The following is a 27,605-nucleotide window of genomic DNA, read 5'->3' as shown; positions in this document are numbered from 1 at the left end:
ATTAATATTGGCTTTAGTGCTTGTTTGTTTTTTTTAAATGATTCTCTCTTCATAGTTTGGACTAAAAAAAAAAGTCCAAGAATGTCCATATCCCTGTAAAACAAGATAGTGCAATGAGCAATGCTGCCCGGATCTACTTATCTGATTATTATAAAGAGGAGAATGATGGAAAACAAATGGCACTCTGTGGCTAGAGAAGAATTTGCAACAGCAGATATTCATTCCTTCCTCCGGGACTGCGTGATTGGAATTGAGCGTTTCGGTGAAAAGCGAGCCTTTTCCGCTCCCTCTTGCGGTGAAATCATGAAGTCAGGCGGTTTGAACCATCTGGCTCTCCGTACTCGAGAAACCTACCTCTGTTCTCTCCCATTCTTTTGCCTTCACATTCTGTACGGAAAATAAATTGCATATAACGGGCTAACCGAGACACATCGACAGAAGCTGCTATCTGACAATTTGGATATACCGTGAAGAACTGGGAGCAGGATGGGGGGACAGTATGCGGTTTTGGTAAACTGCCAGGACATTTTTAGCTCTGTATTTAACAATGAGAAAAATGCAGTGACTGATCATATCATTAAAAAGAAATAAAACACACAGGATCGGGTGGCTTTGGTGTGTGGGGTCTATGTGCCTTGTCTCGCCAGATAGCATCGATGTTAATTTGAAGGCGGCTTGCGATTTGAGTCTTTGTGATTATATTATAGCAAAACAGTTTCAAAATTGTTAAAGAAATTCGACATCTTTTAAAGAATGCATTGGATGCATAAGAGGTTTTTTAAGGTAAGAATGAAGAATTTTCCTCCTTCTGTGTCTGATGTGCGAATTCAACTTATTTGTTTTTCTTGCAACGTGTCCTTATTCGTTATTTCTTTATTGGGGTATTAATACAAAAAGGAGTTCTGTATAGGTGTAATACATATAATATTGATAGTAAAGCTGTATTGTAGAAAGTGTTAGTTGCATTTCTCTCATGTAATTCAAGGTGTTTGAAATAACGATTGAAATATTAACTGAGAGGTACCTTACAGTACCCTTTCTTGTAGGAATAAAAACTGAATATGGATTTTTTCCCACTAACTATAAAAAAACAATGGTAATCAGTTATTGCATTGTATTTTTTATATCGTTTCTATATGAAACCATGGAAATTACATTAAAGATAAATTGTGGTATTTTACAATTCTTGCACTAGCCTAAATGCAGTGTGATTTTGATAAGATACTGTACATGCAATGATATTTATGAAACGCTCTTCAGCGATACTGAGATGTATTTAAAACGGTATGGACATTTTTATTTAACGTTCCGTGAGTGGTTCTGATTATTGTGATGCATGATTTAGCGTGACTTGAAATTTTTGGTGAGTTATCATTATAGAGATGAGTTTTCTACTGTACACTGTTCTGTAGCTGATGTGCTGATAAAACACCTGGCGCTAGCGCTTTGTTACACTGAATAAAAAAAAAACGTTAGGAACTTTTGCTTGTATCTTATGGGTACAAAATGAAATGGAATTCGGAAGTGCACTAGCGAATTAAGTTTTTTTTTTAAATTACAACACCTTAGGCAATCTCAGCGACCCCTTAGACCTGTGCACAAGTACGATTTAAAAAAATTGTAACATGGTAACATAAGGAGCAACAAAGACTGTCACTAAAACAGTATATTGCTAACATGATACTTGAACAAGTGTACACTGGACTGCTTTTGTTACACATTTTAGTATCACGCGTTCGCTGTAACAACAACAACAACAACTATATTGTTATTATGTTTATTAACACTTTTCATTGAAATGTTTATGTGCAGTAAGTTAACAGCCTCTCAGGTTTATAATAACCAAAATCTTAACAGGTAGATCGTGTGATAGGATGTACAGTATTGGATACTGTAGTAAGCCTTTGTACTTAGTAGATTAGTATTATCCTTACATAAGAAGGATGTCTCCTCATGATCTCATTATAACTGTATGTGCTTTTAATACTGAACAGTAGTTGGTCCGCTGTTCTTACTGTAGGGTTGATAGCTCATTGTTTAAAAATGTCAGAAAATTAATACAGCACACATTACGTAGAGGTGGAAAGTATGCACTTTGGGGCAATGAAATCACTGGTATGCACCGCAGGGATGTGTATTACAGTTGAATGTTGGCAGCTTGTATCATCACAGTTGTCAAATGCCCTCTGTAACCTCTCCAGCCTCCTTCCCTCATTTTCTTGTCTGCAGCTACTGTGGGACTCTTGCAACCTCTGAGCCCATATTTAGATCTCTGTGCCAGCACCCATGTCACACTTGAATCTCTGACGGTATATTTTCTCTTTGGTTATGCCGAAAATGGCATAGCAAAAAATGTACAGTAAAAAGAGGGATCCGTTGGTTGTTGAAGGTCCTCAGTGATACTTAGGACTTTTGGTGATTTTTGGAATGAGTAAAAAAAAAAGATTAATTCAAAGGTGGTTAAAGGAATCCCACAGTCATCAGAAAAACACACAAGTCTAATCTGCTTGGCTATTTAAACAGGAGGGGTTGAGGCACTTTGCTAGTCATTTGGAGGGAGCTAATTTGTTAATTGATGGAGCTAATTAAGGTTACAGTTTCAAAGTGGGGAAACTTGAGCACAATAATTAAAAGACAAGTTGCCATGTAATATTGAGACTGTAAGTTAACTTGCCACTAAAACTAATCGGTAGTAAAATTCTTAAGTCCTTTCCATCTTTGCACAGTTCATGTTCCCTTTACATCTTTGGCTCTTGACGTGACATTTATTCAAAGCCACCAAGCCCAATAAAACTAACATTAGGGTCACTGATAGATTTTCTCCATAACGGAGAAGAAATCCATAAAAAACCTCCTTTAAATCCTCTTTGAACTACAGGTCAGTGGAAGAATGAGGAATTCCTGGGATTGCACAAAATAAAATGAGAAGCATAGTTTTACTTTGTAACAGAAACAATAGCCATTGACCCACCTACATGCTAGCTCAATAAAGGGCCTTGCACCCTCTCGGTGCATTCCCCTGAGCAATGACGAGTGGAGCTTTTTCAGCTTTCTTCTTCTTTCGATCTGTAATGTTGGGCAAATGTACTGGAACATAAGAAAGGTTGCATGAAAGAGCAGTCCGTTCAGCTTTTCTTACTCTGTTAGATACGAGTAGCTAAAAGCTCTGAGGAATTCGCCCAGCAGTTTCTTAAATGAAGCCAGGGTACAGGCTCCAGCTATATGGGTGGATAGTTTGTTCCATAACCCATTGTGTAGAAGTGTCTCCTGTTCTTTTTTAAACCACTTATGCTCAGTCTGTTTGTGTCCTTTGTTTTGTGTTGCACTGCTGATTCTCTGGACTGATTACAGAGCAGAATTATTTGTTTTGTATTATGATGACCAAAATTGTACAGAGTATTCTAAATGGGATGTTAATAGTGCATTGTTCAATTGTAACATAACATCCTTTGTTTTAATTTCTGCACATTTACCAATGTACTGAATATATAACATCGTTAGCTTTTGTTTTGCCTCCCTGTATACAGTAGTCTAGAGCAGAGGGTATCAATCTGTGGTACAGTCTATGAGAGCTGCTTGAGTTGTCCATGGAAAGGCTGTGGAATAATGAAGAATTTAAATTTGGGGAAACCAGAACAGTCTGCAGTTTCTGTACTTGACCTTGAACTTGAATGATTTTTATTTCTCCTGCTGATGACAATCAAGACTGTTTTGACAATGTTAAAAAGTGCAAAAGAAAACAGTTATGTTATTAGTATTCACATTGTATTGAACTTATTCACATTGATTTTTAAATTAAGTCTGACCTAAGGCAAAAGCAGACAAACATTACAGCCGACTTCACTGCAGTTTTCTTTAAAAAAGGAGGAGATTCATCTATTGCATTAGAAAGGTAAGAATATTGGTAATAAAATAATTCCTCTTATTCAAACAACAAAAAACATTGTTTTTATCTAAAGTACTGTATAGTAGTTACCTAACTTCACAATCAACATCAAAGATCATTAAATGCTTATTTGAGACCACTGAGCAATTTTCAAGTCGGTCATGATAGAAATGTGTGAAAGCCACTGATCTAGAACATGTAAATGATTTATCAGTGTACGCTCTGATTTTATTTAAGCTTGGCATTTGTTTTTCTACCTGCATGTATCCTCTGCAAGTGTCTATTTAATTGTTAGCTCAGTCATTGGTTTTGCTTGTATATATTTGAACTTTCATTGTAGTTTCCATAGTTTTTGCTAATCTGCCTATTTTGGTATTGTCTGCCTGTGAACCTGTACCAGAATCTAGACCATTGATACAAATTGGAAATATCAGTGGTCCTAATGTAGATCCCTGTGGTACCCCACTAATTACATCACACCAATCTGAGCATTCCCCCATTATTGGTAATGATCCTATTCTGTTTGTTATCTGTGCATCCAGTATTCTTTCAAAATTAATATTGTTTATTTATTCAGTTTTGTGCATCTGCAAAAATGTTCTTAGGTCTATAGCTTCTTGATATATGAAATTGTACCCAGCCAACTTCTTCCACATTAGAATGGCAAATTGATTTGTGGTAATCCGTGATTTCATCTGTTCTGTGAACATGACCAACATAAGTTCCAAAAAGGCCTGTGCAGTTGACTGTTTTTAGCTGTATCACTTTTCTTTGTAAATTATTTCATGCTGTGAGAGATTGTAGGATGTGCAGTATGCTGTACACCATCCATCCACCTTTACTGAGAGATAAGGTAAGGGCGGCACAGGTGGACACTCCCCTGCTGTCCTGGATTATAGACTATCTGACCTGCAGGCCACAGTATGTACGCCTACAGAGCTGTGTGTCCGAACAGGTTGTTAGCAGTACTGGGGCTCCACAGGGGACTGTCCTTGCTCCATTCCTGTTCACCTTTTACACCTCTGACTTCAGGTACAACTCTGAGACATGTCATCTGCAGACGTTTTCAGATGACTCTGCAATTGTGGGGTGTATTAGAGAGGGGAGGGAAGAGGAATATAGGAGCTTGATTACCAATTTTGTGGAGTGGTGTCATCTTAACCATCTTCAGCTTAACACCAGCAAGACCAAAGAAATGATCTTTGACTTTCGAAGGAATAAGCCTCCGCTGAACCCTGTTTTCATCCAGGGTGAGGACATAGTACATTCCTACAAGTACTTAGGGGTACACCTGGATGATAAGCTGGAGTGGTCTGGTAACACTGATGCCCTGTACAAGAAGGGTCAGAGCCAACTCTATTTTCTTAGGAGACTCAGGTCCTTTGGTGTGTGTGGAACACTGCTACACATTTTTTATGAATCAGTGGTGGCAGCGGCCATCTTCTACGCTGTGGTGTGCTGGGGCAGCAGCATCATGACAAAAGATGCAAATAGGCTGAATAAACTCATCAAGAAGGCTGGCACTGTACTGGGGATGAGCCTTGACCCCATGGAGGTGGTGGCTGAGAGGAGAATGCTGACCAAGCTCACAGCCATCATGAACAACACCTCTCATCCACTTCATGGGGCTGTTACTGGGCAGCGGAGCACATTTAGCAACAGACTGCTCCAGCTACGGTGTTCAAGGGAATGTTTCCGCAGGTCTTTCCTCCCGGCGGCTGTCAGGGTGTATAACGCTGCCCTAGGCTAGGACTGTTAGCCCTTCATTTGCTCGTCTATGGACAGCATGTTTACTCCATTGTACTTTTTGGACAATCAGTCTGTATAAACCTATGCACATTTTGCACATATTTTATTGTTTTTACAGTGACTATGATCAGCACATTTTGCACACACCTATGTATTTATTTTTATTTATCTTGTTTGTCTTTTGTTTTATAACTATTCTGATGTCTGTTTTGCTTGTCTTGGGCTGGACTGCTGTAACACATCAATTTCCCTATGGGATTAATAAAGTATTATCTATCTATCTATGCTGAAATATAATTGTGAATGAATAGTATCATAAGAGCACTGAGAATTAAACCCAGTGCTGGCTAGTCTAATCAATGCCTTTTTCTGGAAAATTAGCACAGTTTTTTGAACCACTCTCCATGATGTCTGCTTAGTTCAGATAAGTTCACAGAGAGACTGCTATTCCAGTACTGTAAGCAACAGGCGCCTGACCTGATGATGATAAATGTAATGGAACTCAGTTGCAGTATCGGTTTTTTCTGCATGGTGTGGTTCTCTATTAGTAGCTAATAAGTAAGAGTACAGCAAAGTGGGCAATATAGACTAAGGTTATGGTTAGTCTTCATATACTAGTTAGACATTTCCTTTATCCTCATATAGACTGTTATGGCATCACATTAGATCTTTGAAACAATACAAAATCTATCTTCTGTAGTGTTACCATGAGGCATATACTGTAGGTGATCGTCTTTTTATGTAGGTTGCTCTCTACATCATGACATACTGTAAGTGGCGTCCATTCAGTGGGAGAATACTATGCAATCCATCTGGATGTTGGCCACTAACCCTTTCCCTTGGCCACTGCAATAAATCTATCTGAAGGAGTAGAATGCAACCAGTCAAGAACTGATGAAAGTGTGATGGAAGGACTTTAGTGTGAGTGTGCGTTTCTGTTTCCTGGCTGGGGTGGGTTCTGTAAGTCTGAAATCACTGTTTGTTTGAAGTATTTATATGTCAGCAACTTTATAAATACTTTTTTCCTTCAGGACAAGAGGGGATATAGGCTACCTGCCACTGGCTTCTGAAAACAAAACATTTAGCAAAACATGAAAATTGAGAAATAGTACCATCCTTCACATGCTGAAATGTTTTTTTTATTCCTTCTTTGTAACCATTAAGTGTTCTGTATCCAGGCAAAAAGAGAAACATTGAGAGTCTCCACACCATCACACCATTGACTAATATATAAATATCCTCCAATCCTTAGTTTGACTATAAACATTAACTCCAAATGCTGATGTCCTTCAGAACATTTTGTCCCAGCTCTAACCGTGGGACCAACCCTAAGCCTAACCCCATCCCAGAAGGCTATGTGTAAAGCAAAATGTTACACAGATTCAGATTGTTCCCATGATTTGAAGTGAATAAAACAGTTTTGGGATATCCAGACCTTGTAAAGGTGGGGAAATTTAAAAGCAAGTATTAGTCGATTCATTAGTCGACCCAGGATTGAACAGCTGACCTGCTCAAGTCACTGGAGCTGAGCTACAAAGCCACAAACCACAGCTGTTCCAGGCGATTTCCTGGCCTTTCTGGATATTTATTAGGCACTGATTCGAGCCAGTTAATTTCTTTGGAGGTCTCCACAGCTGCTTGTTTGCATTCCAGCTGAGCTTACATGCAGCTTAAATGCAATGGCAGTGTTAGATTGGCTTTGTAGTATTTGACAATATAGAGTTAAAACTTGAAGTCTTCTAGATCTTGGATTCATTCCTCCCAGGTTGTGATTCCCTCTTTTAGAATGTTGTGATTGCCTAGTTGGAGGGCTGCTATCCTTCAAGCAGAATAATTAGTGTACACTGTACGTTATGGGATGCAAAATACAGATTTGCTTTACCATATGGCACTTGCTTACCACTTAATATCACTGTATGTAATTGTACTGTACATATTGCTTGTAATTGCAGCACATTTTTGGGCAATGAAAAGAAAAAAGAAGAAATGAAGAAAATCCGCTTCAGACGTGAAATTGCTGTTTTAATGTAGCATCTGCCAACACCACCCTGTGTTTTGACCAGCTTCTGTTGTTAAGATCAGTTAAAATCTGTGTCCACCAGTTATTAGGTAGAAAAGGGCTTTACTGGAAATGTTGATTATGTGGTGGGTTATCCTAATTTTGATACATATGTTTGCTTTTCTTGTTTATGCGTTTGTGCACATTTCCTGCTTAATAGTCTGGTGATGTTCCCATTTGTAATTTCAACAGAGCTATTCTTTTTTAAAAGTAAAAGTACTACACAGTGTCCAGTTATGCATCTTGTTCTCTTCCAGCAATAGAAAAATGTGACGCACTTGCTGTATTGACTGTAACTTTATTTTTGCTCCAAGAACTCACAAACTGATTAATTGGCGATTTGCTGCCTAAATGTAAGCTGGCACTATGCTGTCCTCTGACAATTATAAATTTGGGTCAAGAGAGTAAGTATTGTAAATATATGGGCTGAGTTCTGTAAGACTGAGAATCTGAGAATAAGTGTAATTGAGAAAGGATCTAAAGGTTGGAACCTTATGCTTTAGTTTGCTTTTCTTTTGAATGAACAGGTCTTGCGTAATCCTGATCGGAATGTTGGTCGCCTTCTGATATTTTTGTCAAAAAGATTCCCTGCCACTTCTTACAACATTCAGACAATACTGCTTGTGCCACATTTCTCTCATTTTATTTACAGATAATTTGTCATTTTCTTTTCTGCACTGTCCTTCAGTTAGAAACATGGAATCACGCCAGTATGCGTTTTTCAGGCCATATGCCCTGTTTTCGTTCCTAAGATATAGCTATGCTACACATGTGGGTAGCTGAAGAAAAACTACAATGGTGAGGTTTTTTTATTGCTTATCAGTCTTAGGGTGGCCATATTGCACTATGTGGTTTGTAAAGATGCAAAAAGAAAAATACAGCAGTAGCTACACCCTTGCAATTTGTTATGTTTGCAACATAATAATAATAATAATAATAATAATAATAATATTTACCGATACAGTCCTGTATAAAAGACTATGTTTGGAAGTTTGGTAGTTTAAACTGTTCATGTCAAAAATAATGGTGTTGGCAACAATTCAGTCTTTAGGAAATGATAGAATGTCTGTCTTTTATTTCACATTTTTGCATATTTAATATACCCAAATCCAGCTCCGTCTGAATAAGGCCAAAGGAAATGAGGTAACGAGCTCTTTAAGTACACTGGTTTTATCCACTGGGCATAGCATGTTGCTTCCACTCCAAGTACTTGGCATGCTGTACTGGAAGACGTCATTCGCGTGAGTGGTAGGCCTACTGTGGCTTCGACAACTTACAAGATGGTATTTCCAGCCTGGTACGTTTTGAATTATTAAAAACTGTGCTTTCAGATGTGAAAAAGCAAACTCTACAGGATCTGAAAAGAAAGAGACCAAGACAATATTATAAGACCTTTAAAGGCGAGAGTAATTTGTTTGATGGAATGTGTTTTAATGGTCTTTGAAGAAATATATACTGTAGCTGAGAAGAACTGATCATGTATTAAGTCTTTTCTCTGCACAAGCAGTGGTATAGACCTTTCTTCAACTGGGTGGGAGACCTCCTGGGAAAGCTAAGGTTTCTGCTGGTAGAGGTGTTAGTGGGAACAGTAGGGGGCACTCACCCTGCGGTCTGTTTGGGTCCCAATGCCATGGTATAGTGATGGGGACACTATACTTTAAATATAAAAAAGGCGCCATCCTTTGGATGAAATGTAAAACCAAGGTCGTGACTCTCCATGGTCATTAATAATCCCATGGCATTTCTCTAAAAGAGTAGGGGTGTTAACCTCTGTGTCCTGGCCAAATTTCCCCCATGGCCTTCACCAATCATGACCTCCTAATAATCCCCATTTATGAACTGCCTTCATCACTCTGTTGTCTTCCCCACTGAGAGAGAGTGTGTGGGGAGCGTACTGGTGCACTTTGGCTGCCGTTGCATCATCCAGGTAGGGCTACACATTGATGGTGGTGGAGGGGAGTCCTAATTACTTATAAAGTACTTTGAGTGTAGTGACAGAAAAGTACTGTAGAAAAGCGGTATATCAGTGTAAGGAATTATTATTAATATTATTATCAACATACAGTATCATGAGTGCGGGTGTATGTTTCTCTTGTCAAACATTTAATATGAAGCCGGATAAAGTCCTGTATGTCATGATGTTCTGTAACCAGTTTCTCATGAATCATATCCAGAATATTTGCATGTCTGACATAGCTGCAAGTGCTAATTAAATGTGACAACAAAAGACAGGATTTTGACACTTAACGTTTTTTTTTAATAACATACACAGCATTGGGTGCAGAAAAACACCATGGCAATACCTCTACAAATAGCAGAAGAGAATAAAGGTGTTCTTAACAAAAAAGGAAAAAAAAGGACATAAAAGAAACCGACTCACTAAAACTAGGTCATTATAGGATTTCTGGTTATTTAAAATCCCTTTTTAAGACAGCCTGAATGCTAACTAGCAAATTCACAATTAATCATCTTGTGTGCATTATAATAATCCCAAATTAACTCTCTGGCTCCTGGGAAAAGCTCACTCTTGTTAGTTATGCTCTTGGAGGTTTTACACATTTGAGTAGCACGATTTCTACCTATGGAAAGGTTTTCAGCTGCTTGGCAAGAAAGGGCAAAAGTGTTCAAGGCACATAACAGCCATCATGAAATAAAGATTAAGAGCTCTGCTTTGAAGTTGAAAAGTTGAGCGGTTTTAGGCACATGTTAATAAAGTTGTTAGGGGGCCAGTTTAACCGTGTAAAGGACTACAGTTGTACTGAGAAACCATTTAACTAACCACAAGCACAAATCTTATTGAAAATGACATTCAATGTTAAAAGGAAGAGTTCTGAGGAAATAAAAATTTCTTTGACTGTATCGGTGATAATTTCTCAATTTGGATACCGGCAAAAACCTTTTCTGGACCTAGTTGGTTCGGAACCATTTAAAAAATGTTCCAAAACACCTTAAAACCTCTCTTAATTGTGTTGTTGTGGACATGTTGAGGTTTTAATGGGAATGACTGTCAGGTAGTCTCATGTGAGCTTCAGTGGTCATGTATAATCTTTTTTTGGGCAGAATAGTTCTCATGTTTTAAGCCTGTTCATTTCATCCCCATTTGTATGTGTGAAATGTCTCCAGGTTATGAAAGATAAATAAATCTTGTATTTGTGTAGTCAAAACAATGTCGTCTTTGAGCCAATTTGAGACAATTGTAGCGTTGTGTGGCAACAGAAAATGAACATACAGCAATGTCACATCATGTGAAGTTAATCAAAAGAGGACCTCTTTGAAATAGAGCAAAAACATGAATTGCATGAAATATGTTCTAAAGCCACAAACACAAAATCCCATGATCTTGAAAAAAAATTGCCAAAGCTTTTGATACTGTGGTCTGGGTTTTATGTTGTTTGATCTTGTGTTTTTGACTTTTCTTAGTGTGTCTAATCCTCACTTAACCAATGCTGAAAGAGAAGCTTTTTAAAAATTAGAGAAAACATGAGAAATGGATGAGAAGGCTGTTCTCCAAGTTGGCTGTTTGTTTGTGAAAGGAAGGAGACATTACATTATTTCAGAAAGCTTTAAAATATTTCTTTGTTGTCTGGTGTCAGCAGGTTACAAGGCACAAGATTGGTGGTTGCTTTTTTCATTTTACCTCTGTAATTATCTAAGGCAGTTTGATTTATGCAGCATAAGAAAGGTGTTTCATCTTATTTCATTATCAGTCTTGGCTGAAGTTATTTACAGGCAACTGCAGTATATGTGTTAAGGTTAGCAATTTTCACCTTTCAGAAATTGGTTTCACCTGTGTCCACAGTTATCAGCTGCCGTGCCCACCTTGTCTTGATCATGTTAAAAAGACATAATTTCAGCAAATTAACCACTGAGCCCGTTCTGAAAAAGAAAATCAAGTGTTGGAAGACCTTTCCGCCAGGTCATAAGTCCTTCTCTCTAACCTCTGTGTGCTTCAGGAAGGATTGCACTGTTACTGGTCTGTGAAAAAAATGGCATCAAATACCTCTTCACCTTGTGCTTGATTTACTTACAGTACCTGCCTTGCATTCTGTACAAACCGATGGCACGTCAGAACCCAGGCAAGTGATGTGACTCTCAACTACTGTCTCTGTGATGTACTGCCTTGCTCTGAATGCCACAGCCATCGATCCAGCCCAATTCCCTCTGCCATTACCAAACAGTTGCTCCACTTAAAAAGCTGGCTGTGCTTGCCACCAGGTGCTGGGTACAACAACTGTGCTTGTAAGGCCACTGTAGAAGCAGTGATGATCTCATTAATTTGCCGCCTGCTGTTCTTGTTGGCTGTGCATAGGAGGCTATGCATTTTTGCACATGCCATCTGTAAGGCAGCTGCAGGTATCTAGGTTTGTGCAACTTAAACCATTGCTCTCACCCTGCTCTGCTCTTCAGATCAGTGTACTTAGCATAAACAGTTGCTTTCAGTTAAAAGAAATCCTGCCAGGTGTGGCTGAAACAAGACAAAATGTATTTGAAACAAGAAATATCCAGTAAACATCTCTTCGTGCAAGGTGTACCTACTTTATTGTTTTATTAAACTGTACTTAGACTGGAAAAAGGTGGCCGCATTCCCTGTGTGTAACATGCTTTGGAATGAAAGGCACTAAACGGGTGTAAAGAATTTAAATCCCACTGATTTTTCTTTGCCACTTTATTTTTGCCTTGTGATGAAACACTGCTTAATGTCCCCTTCACAGAATGCATAACATCTTGATGCTAAGGATATTTTTTCCTCTCTTTGTAGAGGCGCATGCATTTGGGGGCCTGACAAGTAGAATGAACTGGTTTTGAAGATTCAGATTTTTTTTTTATTGAGGAATGACTGAAACTTCTGTAGTAACGTGCGCGTCGTCTAGATTCAAACCCTCTGCAGTATAATAAGGCTTGCCAAGATTGGTTGAACGTGTATTGACCCATTCCAGTTTAAGAGCTTTGAGCATTAAAAAGGCCCTCACAGCTCCTGGCTGCTGCCTATTCTGGATTACTCAAGCCAACTGAATTGGTCCAGTATTGGCATCAGACGTTCCAGGCCCTGAAGGGTACAAACTGCTATGCATCTTTTGGCAGCTGAATCTTGTATTTGTTATGGTTTACAGCTAACAATGGTTCAGACGTTGTGATCAATAATATGACTCACTTACTGAAGAGTAATATGTATAGAAATTATAGTAAGTCTCTGTTATCTTTTTAGTTTTTAAATGTAATTTTTGCTGTGTGATATTCTGTCACTCACTGTTGATATCGTTGCTCTTGTCCCTACTTTAATTGCAAAAGTTAACATTTAATTCTGCATTGTACAAAGACTCTTAACTGGCTTTTACTATGTTAGAAAAGGGAAAAGTGTTAAAAGACATTAAACAAATTTGATTTGAATGGCTGCTTTACAGTTTTGAAACAAGAAATCTTGTAGTATATTTGGAAAATTTGCATAACAGATTTGCAAAAACATATTTCTTGCTTTTCTTGAAAGCCCTGGCTCCTTCTTCATAGATGCATATTTCTCCCATGTATGTCAATTTTTCAATGTATTCTCTGATAAGGAAAGAAAACAGCTGTGCAGTGCTCGATCACAGTTGTCAAAGCCAATCCTGTAATAAGTTGCTCTTGATTTACAAGGTCACCCGAAATAACATAATAAAAAAATTGTATGAAGAGCAGGAACAAAATTAGAAACAAGATACAAACATCAGGAAACATTAGCACTAGCTAAAATGATGAATCTGTCGAGGAAAGTATTCTTTATTTTTCAGAAAAAGTGCCAGATTTGTGTGCTTTGATTTTTGTGAGACTTGAATGTTGGTAGCTCAGCATGTTATTAAGGATTCTGCACTTGGATTGCACAAAGCAGAAACTAACAGTCTACATTTCTGCTGTACTGTATCATACTCAAAAGTAATTACCAACTGGAACAAGGCTTGAGGGTCGAAAGTAATGTCCCGTGTGTTTTTAAAACATTAATTCTGATAGGAATCCAATGACAATTTTGCTTTAACTTTCTCACTTCCTGTCGTGGAATTCTAGGTCTTTCACTTTTCTTTGGTCCATTTTGATTAAGAAAAAAGTGAGACATTACTTCCTGGATGACCCTCATGTGTAAAGAGAACGGCGATGCATCTTAAGTAAAAATTACTTTGTTGGGCCCTGTTGCATGGTGTATTGGTAAAACCGTCAATTAAAATATAGCCGTGGTTGCCCTGCAAGACTATCTGGTGTAGAACCCTCTCTGCTTTTACTACTTGTATGGTGGTAGTCATGGTTATGATTTCATATAAAAGAGCAAATTAAAATGTATTGGATTTGAGCAGTAACGACAGATATTGTTGAATGGAGCTGAAAAGAATCAGCTGAGCATAGAGGGTAGGCTCTTTGCTGTTGAAATGAACCCGCACTGCTCACTGTTGAAACATGAGTACAGTAATGTTGAGTGTGGTTGTAGAGCTGTTAAAGGCAAGGGCAAAAATGTAGTGTAATTGTTTTTCCATTGTGTTGAGTGTCTTCTTACAGTAAAACGTCACATTTTAAAGGGCATTAAATGTCTTCACATCATCATTAAGTGGTTATTCCTAATTACAGTTAATTTCTCATACTCCGTAAGATTATATTGTTATACTAATTAACTGAATTCCTCAAAAAGGATCCTGCCACTTACCAGGCTAGGCAAGTGTACATCACTAGGCAAGTGATACTCTTAATGCATTTTTTGTAGAAGAACTGCTAGTTCTTTTTTCCCCATGTTATCAGGCTTTAGTTAATGCGTTTTAGATTAGAGTTGGCAGTGGTTATGGTCTGTAGCCCTGGAGATGGTCATGGAAAGGCTGTCTCCTGTGCTTGAGAGTTGAGAATGTGGGATTCTACTGAGGGTTGCAGAATTGCTTATCTTCCATAATTCCTAATCACGCAGCATGAACAAAGACGCAAGAAAGACTGCAAACGGGTCAAGGAGCTGTGTTCTTGTTCCTTGTCTCCTGACTGCCCAGGGAAACGTACAAATAAAATCCCAAACAAAATAATCTGGAAAGATTTTCGAAAACCTAGCTCATCATCACAAATACTCTTATTCAGTACTCGCGAGTGTATTTGAAAAGATTCTTGAATACTGGTGGAGAGGTGAAACTGAAACCCTATTGCTTGTCATGAGTATGACTGAACGTCATCCCAAATCTAATCTAAGTACACCCGTAGAGATGTTACTCTCATGTTACTCTTCACAGGCTAACTCAGGTTGCAAATTTTGTGCAAAAAACAGTAAGACAGTAAGTTAAAGCAATAAATGGATCAATTATTTATTTAAGAGCCCAACTGAACACCTGCGAATATTGCAGCCTTTAAAACTAGAGTTCAAATTCAAAAGATCAATTTTTAAACCTGCCAAAAGGAGACATTTGTTGCGTACTGCAGTATATCTGGATTGACATGGTTGTAAGGCACACTGCGTAATAGAATACATATCAAATAAAAAATCCAAAATAGTAGGAATAAATTCAGTACACCAACAGTATAAAGACTGTATGGGTTTATCATTTAGTGAACACACTGTGTTAATTAAGCATTCAAAACATTTGTCGTTTTCTTTTCATTATTCCATGAGGTCTTTGTCTCAGTCTTCGGGCTTCTTCTGCTATCTATAAAGCCCCATCTTTCAAATGAACATAGCTTGCTGCATCACAGTTACTGCCCAAGTGCCAGAATCCGAATAAACATAGTCCAAAAGACAAAGCAGTCAATGGCAACAATGTAAGGGTCCTGGGAGTGACAGAGTCAACTGATGGACGTAAACCTCAGCTGTTGCATTTCATTATTATTTCTGTCCCCCCAGAAGTTGTAAACAAAATACTGCCTAACGCGACGGTGAATTTTGCGATTTGCTTTTGTTAATTCCTTTATCTTCAGGGATCTTAATCTTTGGTGGTTCGCAATCCTGACAAATCCCATTTTAAATGGTGTCTGTCCTAGCTCAGATCCTTGGTCAAGGGTCTCAGCATTTACTGGAGGACTCAGCATTTAGGATTGTAATGGGATCTTAAATACAATCACATTTTGTTTTATAGAATTGTCACTTAGATCGTGTTCCCATATAGGATAATAACCAGGATTCTACAAAGTGCAGGAATAAATGAGGTCATAATTGCTTAATCCTTCCTGTGTATTTACTGTGCAGCCAGATACAACGGGAGATGACACTGTATTAGTAGCACGGATCACCTCTTACAATGAAACAGGGATTTCTCTTTGCTCTGGAGCCTGTAATACCAAGACCTGGCTACAGTAGCTGGTATTGGGTTGATGTTTTGCAAAGCAAAGTCTGATTGGGAAGTTCTTGGATTTTCTGATGCTGATAAAGATTTCCCTTTATGCGACGGGCACATTTTTGCTGGTAACTGGGATTTCCTTGGCTAGCAGCTTGCTCATAAAATAAATTAAAAAAATATCCCATTGCAATTCCGGCGTCGACATCAAAGCTAATAATAGACAGTTAAATTAACAGCTGCCTGTTCTGGCACCAGACAGCGAGGGAGAGCCCTGCCATCGTTTGTGACCTGTTACAGTGGATGGAACGCACCACTGCCTTTGATGTCTAGGGTACAAGGCAGGGCTGAGTGGGGAAAAGGTCTAGCTTTTTTTTTCTTTTTTTCTTTTTGAAGGTGTGGTATAAAATTAAGTGATCAGGGAGCAGGACCTATAATGAAACTTTGTCTATTGCAAGATTAATTATTCAGTGTTGAAACTGCTGCTGTTCTTTGTAGAGTAAGCCCCTGGCCATAGGATCTCAGGAAGGAATGCTGCCTCTCCTTTGAGGCTTTGGGTGGGGAATTTAGTGTACTTTAGAAAAGAAAATAGCATTTGATCAGCCAGTCCTAGATTGCTTGGCCTCCTTCCCTTTGAAGCAAGATGCTGCTGTTGAATACAGGCACAGCATTTAGTGTGTAATCATATTCTGCATCCCTTTCAACATTATATGAATAGAGAGCCCTATTTGGAACTGTGTGGAATGGACACCTCCAAGCCAAAAACGTGGAACAAAAATAATTGGAGCGTCTTTAAATAATCTGTAATGAGCACACAGGATTTCTGTATAGTTCTGCTTACAGATTTTGTCTAATCATATGATCCACTAAGATCTGAATCTTCGTATCATTTGAAAACTGAAAGTCTTACAGTGCTATTATGGGAATGGCACAGAAATTTATTTTCATTATTGAGGCTTATTCCTCACTGTAAAGCAACCTGTTGTTCAATAGATGCACAGTATTGTATTCTCCCAGATATCTGTCAATAAAAGATCATTTTTAATTACAGTAATTTATATCAAGAATGCAAAGATCACCTTTAGATGATATTAAATGTCAGATGTGTTAAATTAGTGATAAACTTGTTGAAATATTTCTAATGTCATATTATAATTGCCAGATAATTGTAATTATCTGAGAGCAGCTATTGCCATCTGTAAATTTATCATTAATTTATTAACACTAGACTCATTTGTGCTTCAGAGTGAAGCATTTAAGCAGAATTAACATGTAGTTTTTTTATACAGAAAATAATAAATGAATTCTCTTTTCACTTAGTAAACTGTATTGGAGTCATTTTTAACAATGATTTGCAGTGTCTCAAAATCTGCTGTCCTCTTTGCCATATGGAAACCCTGTGACAGTGTTTGCATGCAATGCAAAGTGTTTTGAGAAATCTAGTGTGAGCTGCTGAATTACAAATTAATTACTATTCTGCAGGATTGCGACTTAATGCCAGTCTGAAAATGGTGCAGTCGTATAATGGCTGTGAAACCCCTCTGGTAATGACTGAAGCAGTTGCCTATACAGGATGATAAGTGAAAGGGTACAGTGTATATCTACTGTATAATTTAAGATTATGTTTTATACTGTTCTGAATGCAGTGTTTTTTTTCTCTCTGCTTTCATTTTAGAGGATCAAAACACACCTAGGCTCAGTGATTTAGTATTTAAGTATTATAGGATTTATTTATTAGTTGAGCTTAGCAATGGATTTAATTTTGCCCCCTTAGAAAGTGAGTATGTATTCTGTTGTATTGCACTACAGTACTTCATGTTAGGGATCTGTGGTTTAGTAAAAAGCCCCTCTCCAGTGTTTGAACATTTAAGATTATTGAGAACTGTGTAATGATCCAACTTTTTAGAGAGCTTTAACTCTTCGTCCATTCTGTGGAGAAACTGGATGAAAGCAGCACCCTGTTTGAAAATCTCCACTAGTGTGATGTCTTTCAATTATCATACACACCATGTTTATAGTCTAAGCTGCTGGAGCCTAGGACGTTGCATGTCTTTAATACAAAAAAGACACCAGGTTTTATTACTTATGTAAGAATGTTAATATTGTGTGAGAAGTATATTTTGTACAAAACATATGTGTCAGGATATTGGGAACCCATTAAAAAAGTCAAATAACAAAAAGCAGATTATCCTCTTCAAGATCTGCTGTTCATCATTGATTGCCAAACCCATTGAATAAACTTTGCTTGTAAAATTTTAATTGTTTAATTGTTTTACTGGAATGCTGTAACACACAAAGTGGAGAAAACTGCAGAACTACAGAAGATACATTATCAGTGAGATAACATCACCGCCTATTAAAGAAAGAAGCAGAATAGTTTTTGCAAGGGTTTAAGGCTCATTGCCAGGGTTTTTGAGATTTCATAAACTCTGGCTTTTGCAGTAATTCATAAAGATGATGGTCTTAAAAAGAAGTGTCATTAAGCAGGGCAAAGGATCATGTATCAGTTAATTCCACACTGAAACTTAGAATGAAGAAATGCAACATTTTGGCCTTCTTGAGATTTGAGCATCAGAATGTTATTTCTTTCTGTTCAGAAGGGCATTAACCTTTACTTGTTCCATTGCAGCCAATGCGTCCTGAAGTAACTCCCTACTCATACTTCATTAAGCAGGTCAAGCTTTTTACTCTACATCAACATTAGGAAAGTAATGACATGAGCATTTGCTGTTTTTCTATCCATTATATTACAGAATGTGGCACACTGTCACACAGAATGTATTGCTCCTATGAAACCACAAGGTTTCAGTAATGCCTGTATTTGGCTCAATCTAAAAACTATCTGCCTAAGTGCTCTATAACTGCATTTCTGGTTTCTTAAGAGACTTTTATGAGCAGCAGTTCCTTCACTTGAGAGTGAAGTGCCTACACACTAACAGGAGTAGTAACAGCTGACATTTTTTGCCAGTAGTTACAGTCTCACCAGGGCCAGTCATTAGGAGAAAGTGTGTCACGGAGCCTGAAATCTGTGTTTGCGAGCTTGGAGTCCAATCAGAAAGCAGAACCATGACTCTGGCAGTTTTGCCAGTAGGCTTTCAACAAGTCTGCTCAAGGCAATTTCTGCAGTGATGCCATGAAAGACATTTGTCATCTGTTTGACATTTGTGACCCCAAACTGTTCAATAAAATCTGATCTTAATTCTGAAAAGCCTTTGAAGTTCTTTTTCTTCCGACGAAAGCTAATACAAGTAATTTGCGATCTTTAATACAATGATTTAAATGAATACACTGTACATAGGTTCCGTAATAGGACCTGAATCATTTACAGTACAGTATATTCTAAGGCAGGAATGGGATGGGCCATTTTGAGTGACAGGAATTTAATTCCTGTTATGCGCTTATTCTTCTGATGTTCACGTGCTATAAATCCTTTGAAATGCTTTCTCCCTAAAGAGATTGTGTAAAATGGAATTATTGCTGCTACTAATACATGGAACAATAATTTAATCCCCTTTAGTCAGAAATATAGTTACAGTTGATGCAATAAGCTGCACATGTTTAGGCAATACCTAAGCTCTTCAGTATTGAGCATTGCTTGTTTGAAGAAAATTGCATTTTTTTGACTCAAGATGTCCAGATGAATACAGTTTAGTTCAGGGGATCCCAACTCACTGCTTGGAGGCCAGTATCTAGCAGGTTTGCCGTGCCTTTTTAACTTATAAACAGCTCTTCACCTGGGAGAAGTGTAAAATTGATCCTGATAAGGTTTAACTGGACCAATTTTTTCCTTCTCCACAGCCTGGAGATGCTAAGGGTTTAAAGAGATGTACAAAACCTGTCTGTTGGATCCTGCTGACTGGAGCTGGAAGCCTTGGTTTAGTTTGTGTTTGTTGAAGTATTTGTATGTTACGTAGTGTGAGTAAAAAAAAGTATACTGAGTAAAGCCATATACTTCCAAAGTATATGGAAGTCATCTGAATCACCAAATGAATCAATGTGCCTAGAAGAATTGTCCTCCCACAGTATGTTCTTATGTGTATTTAAATCAGGTTGAGGACCAATGTTGGAGCCAAAAGTGTCTTTATTACTTGGTATAATTACTTTTTTACAATTATTTTCTATATTCTGTTCTGTTTTTGAATAAGGCCTATTGAGCTTTCTTTATAACCCTTTTACTTCTTTATAAATGCCTACATAACATGTTTCTAACAAATATCATTTTAGTATTATTATTATGATGTTACTACTGGAAAAGCATAGCTGGGGGTTGAGGAGAAGAGAGGGTGGGATCGAAGGGATTCATTTTGTTAGTGTATTTTTGTATTTCAGTATCTCTTTGAAACTATCACTGTGAAAACTATTTAATAATTGTAAGATATTAATGTAAAAAGAAGATTGAGTAAAGAAAGTCCAATGTGCAGTTTGAATGCTGTGTCTTCCTTAAACATAAGCTGAATTGAGTGTAGAGTGTAAGTATACATTTTAATTGTGATGTATCATTGCTTTAAAGATTTTGGGTGCAGTAAATATTTGGGAAATTTAATTTGTATGCTTTCTGTGAAGATATCTTTGTCAGTAGCCATAACCCAGACTCTTTTCCATGTTCAGTAGTCTTACTTTAATACTTCATATATTTTCAAATGATTAATTTTGTTTTTCTCTTGCTGAAAATCCATGCAAAAAAAAAAAGTATTTTTTTAGAAATTCTTTATTAACTGCTGTAGTCTCTGGGCTCTGATCGAAGACAAATAAAAATAAGAATTTAGTATGTAAGTTAAAATCTCCTAGTATTTAAATAAACTGAATACATACAGTACGGTGTTTTGGGCATCAGTTCTAGCTCATTTTAAAGCAGAAGGGTCTTTATCCTGCTGTAAAAAATAGTGATGACAAGCTTACAGTATCTAATGCATGGCGTACGATGTATGAGTTTTCCACAGGCTGATTGAAATTTTTCTCATGCAGAGCCAGAGTAGGATTAAAATTTGAACATACAGTACATGCTGTATGCATTTTTCCCATTTTTGTTGAATATATTTCCATATAAATACAAAATGCATGGAAGATTTAAGCCTTTTTTCATTACTATTCAGGCAGTACAGATTCATTTAACTACTAACTGAGTTTTTCTAAACTGTAGGATATGTGTTATAGGACTAATTATTAATATTGATTAAAGATTTTTCTCATCAGAGAACAATCCCACAGTTCAACACGATGCTTGAGAAATTCTCCTGAAGAGTTGGCTTACATTACTAACAATGCACAGTGGAGCTGAACCTGTTACTTCACACCATATTCACTCAATTTGTTATCTCTCATATCGGTCATGTTCCACTGAAATGCCAAAGAAAATCAATATTTATCCTCATGTCATCTCTGATGGATGGCAAAAGATCTGCATTCAACTTTATTGTTACCATTTGGTATGGAGGTCATTATTTGTGTGGTTAGTTGCAGCAGATTTAAAAAGAAATTGCCAGGTGCTCTGTCCCCCTGAAACTCACAACTGGCAGCCCACTGCCAGGTGTGAGCCTGCCCAGTACCTGGATGAAAAATGAATGCTGCTGCTGGAAGAGCTGTTAGTGGGGCCAGTAGGGGGGTGCTCACCCTGCGGTCTGTGTTATGTTATGTTAAAATATTTACATTTTGCAAATAAACAGCTTTAAGGGGAAAATGTGTGCGTTGATATAATTGATTTTGTCTAAAAAGAGAGATCCTGTTAATCTTATATTGTTTTTGCATTGATGGCAAATTCAGAGCTGCTCTATTAAAATGTTGTCCATTTTTATTGATGACATTTTCTTTTGTGATAAATATTTCTCATTGACCGGTGACATTTTCCCCCAAAAAAATATTGACCGATGACATTTGCTAGTGCCCCTAATAATGAAAACTCTTGATTATTAATAATAATGTACTAAGTACTGTTTGGCATTTACCATTCATGCTTCTGTAGGGAATCTGTAATATTGCAAAGTTCCACAAACTTCATAGGTGATAAGATCACTGAGAAAATAGAAAAAAATCCCTGCAACCATCCTTATGATCAGACTCGGCAGCGCAGCAGGAACTGCAGGAACAAAGAAGACATTTCTTCTTCCTTAAGCTTACTTTGAGAGAAGTTTTGCATGCAGTATGCCCCAAGCTGCTTGGGTTTTTACTGTTCTTAGCACTAGAGCTTTAATGTACAAAAGAAGCTTTGAAACTGCAGCTTTTTCAGCCTCCCTTAGTTTTTTTTTTTTACAATATCATCCTGTAGAAAACGGCTATGAAAACTGCTGGAAGTATTTAGCCTAGAATGTTGCTTTTATTCTAATTGGAAATATTTTCTTCCTTGTGGATTTGAAGAGGTTCCTGATGCAGTAAAACTGGTCTCGAACATCTAAAATCTATCTTATTTTCCTAGCAGCTATGGCTAATGAATCTACTCTTATGTTTATTTTAACATTCTTGAACAACATTATGTAGGAATACGACTGCACCTGCACCAGAGTGTTGCCATAGTGACATTATTGTCTGTTGAGGTGGTAAGGGAGCTGGTTAAAGTTACTGTTCTTTATGCGTTTGGAGACAGACAACCAAGTAAAGAGAAGAGTATAAGGAATACTCCTATATAGTGAAGAAGATGACATGCTCACATCATGGAGCCATGCCTTTGCTCTTTATAATACCTCATTAATTACCTCAGAATTAATGTGGACGTGCACACATGGGATACTGTACATTGAAGAAGTGCATAACTCATTCCTTCATTTTTTAAAAGAACAATGATCTAGAAAGTAGACCACATTTAGAATTATACTAATTGCACAGACATATAAAATACTATATTACTAATTTCGGCACTGTTCTTATTACACACCCACAGACTTTCCCAATGTAATAATTCGATCATGGTAAGCATCATGACTGATTTGAATATTCAAAAGCTATTATTTTATTCATTTAATGTCCATCCAAAAGGCTGGAATTTTGGCTTTGGCATCACCATACTGTACAAAACTACATAAAACAAAGAAATAGCATAAAATAAATACACGGTGAAAATAAACAATAGTCCAATACAATAGGCAATAGTTTGCTGCTTTTAATATACAGTACCTTGTATACATTTTTCTTGGCCATAGGCATTCTGTAATGCTTCCCTGAAGGTAGCAGTTTAAAATGAAGAGGGTAGGAGGGATCATCAATGATAAGCTGAGCATTTCTTTTGAAATGCACTATGATATAGCTCTTTAGGCTGTTTCTGTGCTCGGCTCAATATTTTAATAGCACTATTAACGCTGCTGTAAATATTAATTAAATTATATCCTTTATTAATTATTTTATTAATAGTTTTCAGCCCCCTTTATTCGAAACCAGGTGGATGCATCAGCAGTGGGTAGTTGCCGACACACCCTGCCTGTTGACTCCTCTTTTCAGAGGGCTGTGCTCCAGCAGCTACAATTGTGTTATTTGCTCTTTTCTATATTGGAAATCCAATAAAAATTTAAATCACTTACAATGAAGTGTTGAAAGAGAACCATGTCTATATTCACAGACAAAAGGGGCCTGTAATAATGTCCCAGAGTAGCTTCTGTCAAGGATCAGAAATGCAATTTTCTAGCAATTGATGTGAAAGCACATATAGCTAGGAACCACAAATTAGGCAAGATGGACGAGCATTTTCTGAAAAGGCTGTAGAGTTGGTCCTAAAATGATTTTTTGATTTAGCTGTATATACAGTATGGAGGAAGGCTAGGCATGTTAATGGAGATCACAGAGCAGGGACACAGCTACTGTATGTTTTATGTAGTATGAAATTCAGTTCTTAGTATAAAACCAGAATCCAGTGTGATAGGTGAATTTACAACTATATAATTGTTGTATATACAGTACATTCTGTTCTGACATACTGACTTGACAATTTTTAGATTCAAGCAGTGGGTCTAGAAGACTGTAAAAGCAGGAAAAAAAAACGTGACTTCATAAGATCAGCTTTAGAAAGATCTGAAATGGGAGTTGTTACTGTATGTACATGATCTGAGCAGGAGTTTGTGAGCTGGGAGCTTGTGAGCTATTTTTGGCATCACAGTTTAAAAATCTACACAGCATGATGTACAGTATAATCCCCAGATATTGTCTAGGACCAACCACAGATTTCCTGGTTTGTGTTCTGTTTACTCTTATTATTGTGTTATTGTGTGTTTTTATGTTATCACAAATAAAATACTTCTATTTCAGCAGTAAATCTGTGACTATACCTAAAAGTGCATTGCAGCCAAAGCCATAAAAAAGATCCAACATCTCAGCAGCAGACTCTTCTGTATGAATGTCATGAAACTTTTTTCAGTATTGGCTAGTGTAAACAAACTTGACTTAAAATGCAATTGAAATTGGTTAAATCACTACAGAGAGTAATGTTTCAGAGTGTTCCACCTCTATGCATGTGCTTAAGGGCGAGGGACTTTGGCACTCTGCTGGAATATCAGTCCTAAGAGGTCGAACACCTTGTTGCCCGATGTCAGCTCTCAGAATCTAAGAACCCCAGTTTTCAAAACAGCACCCCAGTATGGTCACCATGCTGTAGGAGACGCCATGAGATGTTGAATTGAGGTCCTGACTGCTTGGCCATTAGAGATCTCAAGGCACTTTTCATAAGTTCAGAATCCTAGTGTCCTGACTGTAATTAGCCAACCTGTACACTACTGTAAATTTCTCTCTAAATGTTAATTTGTGAAATAAATTTCTCCCTTGTCCACCTGGTTTTCTCTGCAACGGGTCTGCTGGCACACAACGGCTGCCAAGAATCTAAGACTGGTTACAAATGAGAGAAGGCCGTCTAGCCTCTCTTGCCTGTTTGGTAGTGAGTAGTTGGTGTTTCTTGACGGAAGCCAGCATATCGACTTTATCCTCTGGTTCGTGTTTGACTGTTCATTCGGAAGAAATCCACAGGATTTGCCTGTCAGTGCCTTTGAGGACTTTAAAGGCTTTTATCAAGTCCCCCTCACAAAGAATTGCCTAGGTGGATGTTGAACTTTCCGGGTGGATGAAATGGACCCCCTCTTATAGATCTGATGTGCTTTGACATACAGTAAAAAGATGAGAGCAAGAAGATGAGATGAGAGCAACTATTATTTTTGTTGTTGAGTGACCTGAAAAACGTGGCGATTTCATTATTTTAACAGTTGTTTTGCACCTTTGTATACTTTAAGACATTCATTCTTCTTATTGTATTAATATTGTTACTACGATGTCTTCAAATTAACCTTAACTGTCTGAAGAAATGTTTACAAGACATTTGTGTGAAAATCTGTCCTGAAGCTTAGAAGAGGAGAGACTCTTTATGATAATGTGCCTTAGTTCCAGTTTTACTGAATTCTGTGCTGTTCTCAAACCTAGTTTTGTTGGCAACAGTTGCAGCTATTTTGTACATCTCCATTTCTTACTATACTCTATAAAATTTCGCATATCAGCATTCATACTGCATTACGTAATTATAGTACAGAGATTTGCAAACGCAGAATGTATTACATCTATAACAAATCTAGAAATAATTAAATGGCATTATTTGGTTTGGTTTGTTATGTACTCGCAAAACCGAAATTAAAACTACTTTAAGTAAAATATATAATTTTATGGATAAACAACCTCCAAACCTGCCTCATTCATTGCCTAGGTGACGGCCCGTCCCTAAGAAGCAGCAAGGAGAAAGGAGCAGATGCCCGATACCGTGCCCTGGATTTGCCTAGAAATGACCAGACTGATGTTGGGCAGGACGCTGGAAAGGATCTGCAAGGCCGTCCTGCTGCTCTGTCTCGTGCACTTCCTCATCATGATGATCCTGTACTTCGACGTTTACAGCCAGCGATTTGACATCTTCAGCCGTTTCAACGGGCGAAACTTTTCCAGGACGCATCACTACTACTACAACCTCTCTCGCCCCAATGGCACATTTGCCAGTTACCTGGCCACAGGAGACCACTTCTTGCCCAGCGCCAGGCCAGAAACCAACATAACTCCCACTGCCAAGCCTTTACCTCCATGCCCTGAGGTGCCCCCTGGACTTGGTAAGACTTTTTTTTTACTGATCTCATCACACACTAACATTGCCTTCAGTAGCATACAGCTGATGATATAGTTTCTAACAGTGGTGTTCTGCTTGACGTTTTCTGCACTTACACTTAATATACAGGCATTGCAGTTATTTCAAAAGTACTGATACATTAGTTTCATAGTAGTAAAAGAATCCAAGTAGGCAGATGGATTAGACATTTTGTTTTACATTAAAACTTGGTAACTTGTAAAGTATACAACTATCATAACAAGTGCAAAACTGCAGCACAGTGAGATGTAATTAAAAACTCTAAATGGTGGCGTTTACATTGCGGTAGTTAAATAATGGGAATTTTCCACTTGTTTAACCCTGACATTGCTAACATGAGGCACGCCTCACTTTAAGAATCCACTTCATCAGCAAAAACACACTCCCCTCTCATTATATAAAATGTCATAGCTAAGCAATTTCCATGCTGCATAATGAGGTGATAGTTATGATGAAGGCCATTTGAATAGTATTTAATATGCCTGAGAGCAGTAGCCTCATAGCAGCACAAAGCTTGTAATGAGTTTGAAGTGTGCTGCTTCTTGAAACTGGTGTGGTTGGATTTTACTGTCTGCAAACCATTCACTTTGTATGATTATGGGAGCTGTTCAATTGATTTTTGGGGTGCTTCATTAGCACTTCTAACTACGGTTGTTTATTGTTATTGCCTCCTTGGAACTTCTCCTGCTGAAAGAAGAGCATAGTGAGTTGTCAATAACTGAAACTGTAAGCTATTTATGAACATGGATTTGTTAGACCCAGTATGTCCTTGCTGTAACTGTTGCCGTATGAGCCTTGACCATTTTGGTTTGCTGCCCCATGTAACTCAGGGAATAAAGTAATGAATTTTACATCTAGAGTTTGTGGGTGCAATGGCATGTCCCACTGTTAACGAGGGTTCATGACGAGTCTGTGTCTTTCAAGAGGGAGGAGAGACTGTATTCTGATGAGCAGATGACCCTGTTTTTATTTCAGGAATGTGGCAATTTGGTGAGTGAGTTTGTGTTATCGTTGGAACTCCAGACAAAAATGGGGGAAAAGAAGGTTCAAAGTCTGGGCCAATAATCGAAATCCCTTCATCTAGAGTTTTTAAAATATTACAAAGTCGTCTTACTATACTTCTGAAAGTTCCAAGGTTCATGACTATGTACTTTTTAGCGTGTGTCATGAAATCTTAGAATACATAAGTCAATCTATATCATTAATTTTTAGCCTGTTTTTTTTTGTGTTGCCATATCTATGCTGTTAGGACCATGTAATTGTATTATTCACGAGTCATGAAGTTTTATTGTTTAAACCTACAGAGTTTGGGAAAAATATTTGTTGATTCTGTTGATGAAGCTGTCCTCTGAAACACAGCAATTAGGCTGTTCAATCAGCAGTGTTGAGGGAAATGACAGGTAAGCATTTTTTTGGCAGTTAATAACTTGTTTGTGGAATAAGTCCTGACAGTGAGGTCTGTCTGTGTTATGAAGCAAGGTATCAAAATTTACGGTGAGGAAAAAAAGATTTTTTCTGCATATTAAATAAAGAGCGCTACTTCTTGGAAGAAAAAATGTGACT

The 27,605-nt window shown here is 37.7% G+C and overlaps 1 protein-coding gene across 1 annotated transcript in view; it reads left to right on the top strand.

Moving 5' to 3' along the window:
- Positions 1 to 336: 336 nt before the first annotated feature.
- The window catches only part of b4galt2 (UDP-Gal:betaGlcNAc beta 1,4- galactosyltransferase, polypeptide 2), a 126,634-nt gene continuing 99,365 nt past the window's right edge, over positions 337 to 27,605 (top strand). Inside the window, exons 1-2 of the mRNA XM_069194045.1 lie at positions 337 to 783; positions 25,617 to 26,007. Of these exons, the coding sequence (XP_069050146.1) occupies positions 25,659 to 26,007 (349 nt within the window). The 5' untranslated portion in view covers positions 337 to 783; positions 25,617 to 25,658. The remainder of the gene's footprint in view (positions 784 to 25,616; positions 26,008 to 27,605) is intronic.

Source organism: Lepisosteus oculatus, chromosome 9 (genome assembly GCF_040954835.1).
Source record: "Lepisosteus oculatus isolate fLepOcu1 chromosome 9, fLepOcu1.hap2, whole genome shotgun sequence".
NCBI classification, from domain to species: Eukaryota; Metazoa; Chordata; class Actinopteri; order Semionotiformes; family Lepisosteidae; genus Lepisosteus; species Lepisosteus oculatus.
The sequence above is the reverse complement of the archived record's forward strand: the minus strand, read 5'-3'. Positions and strand labels throughout refer to the sequence as shown.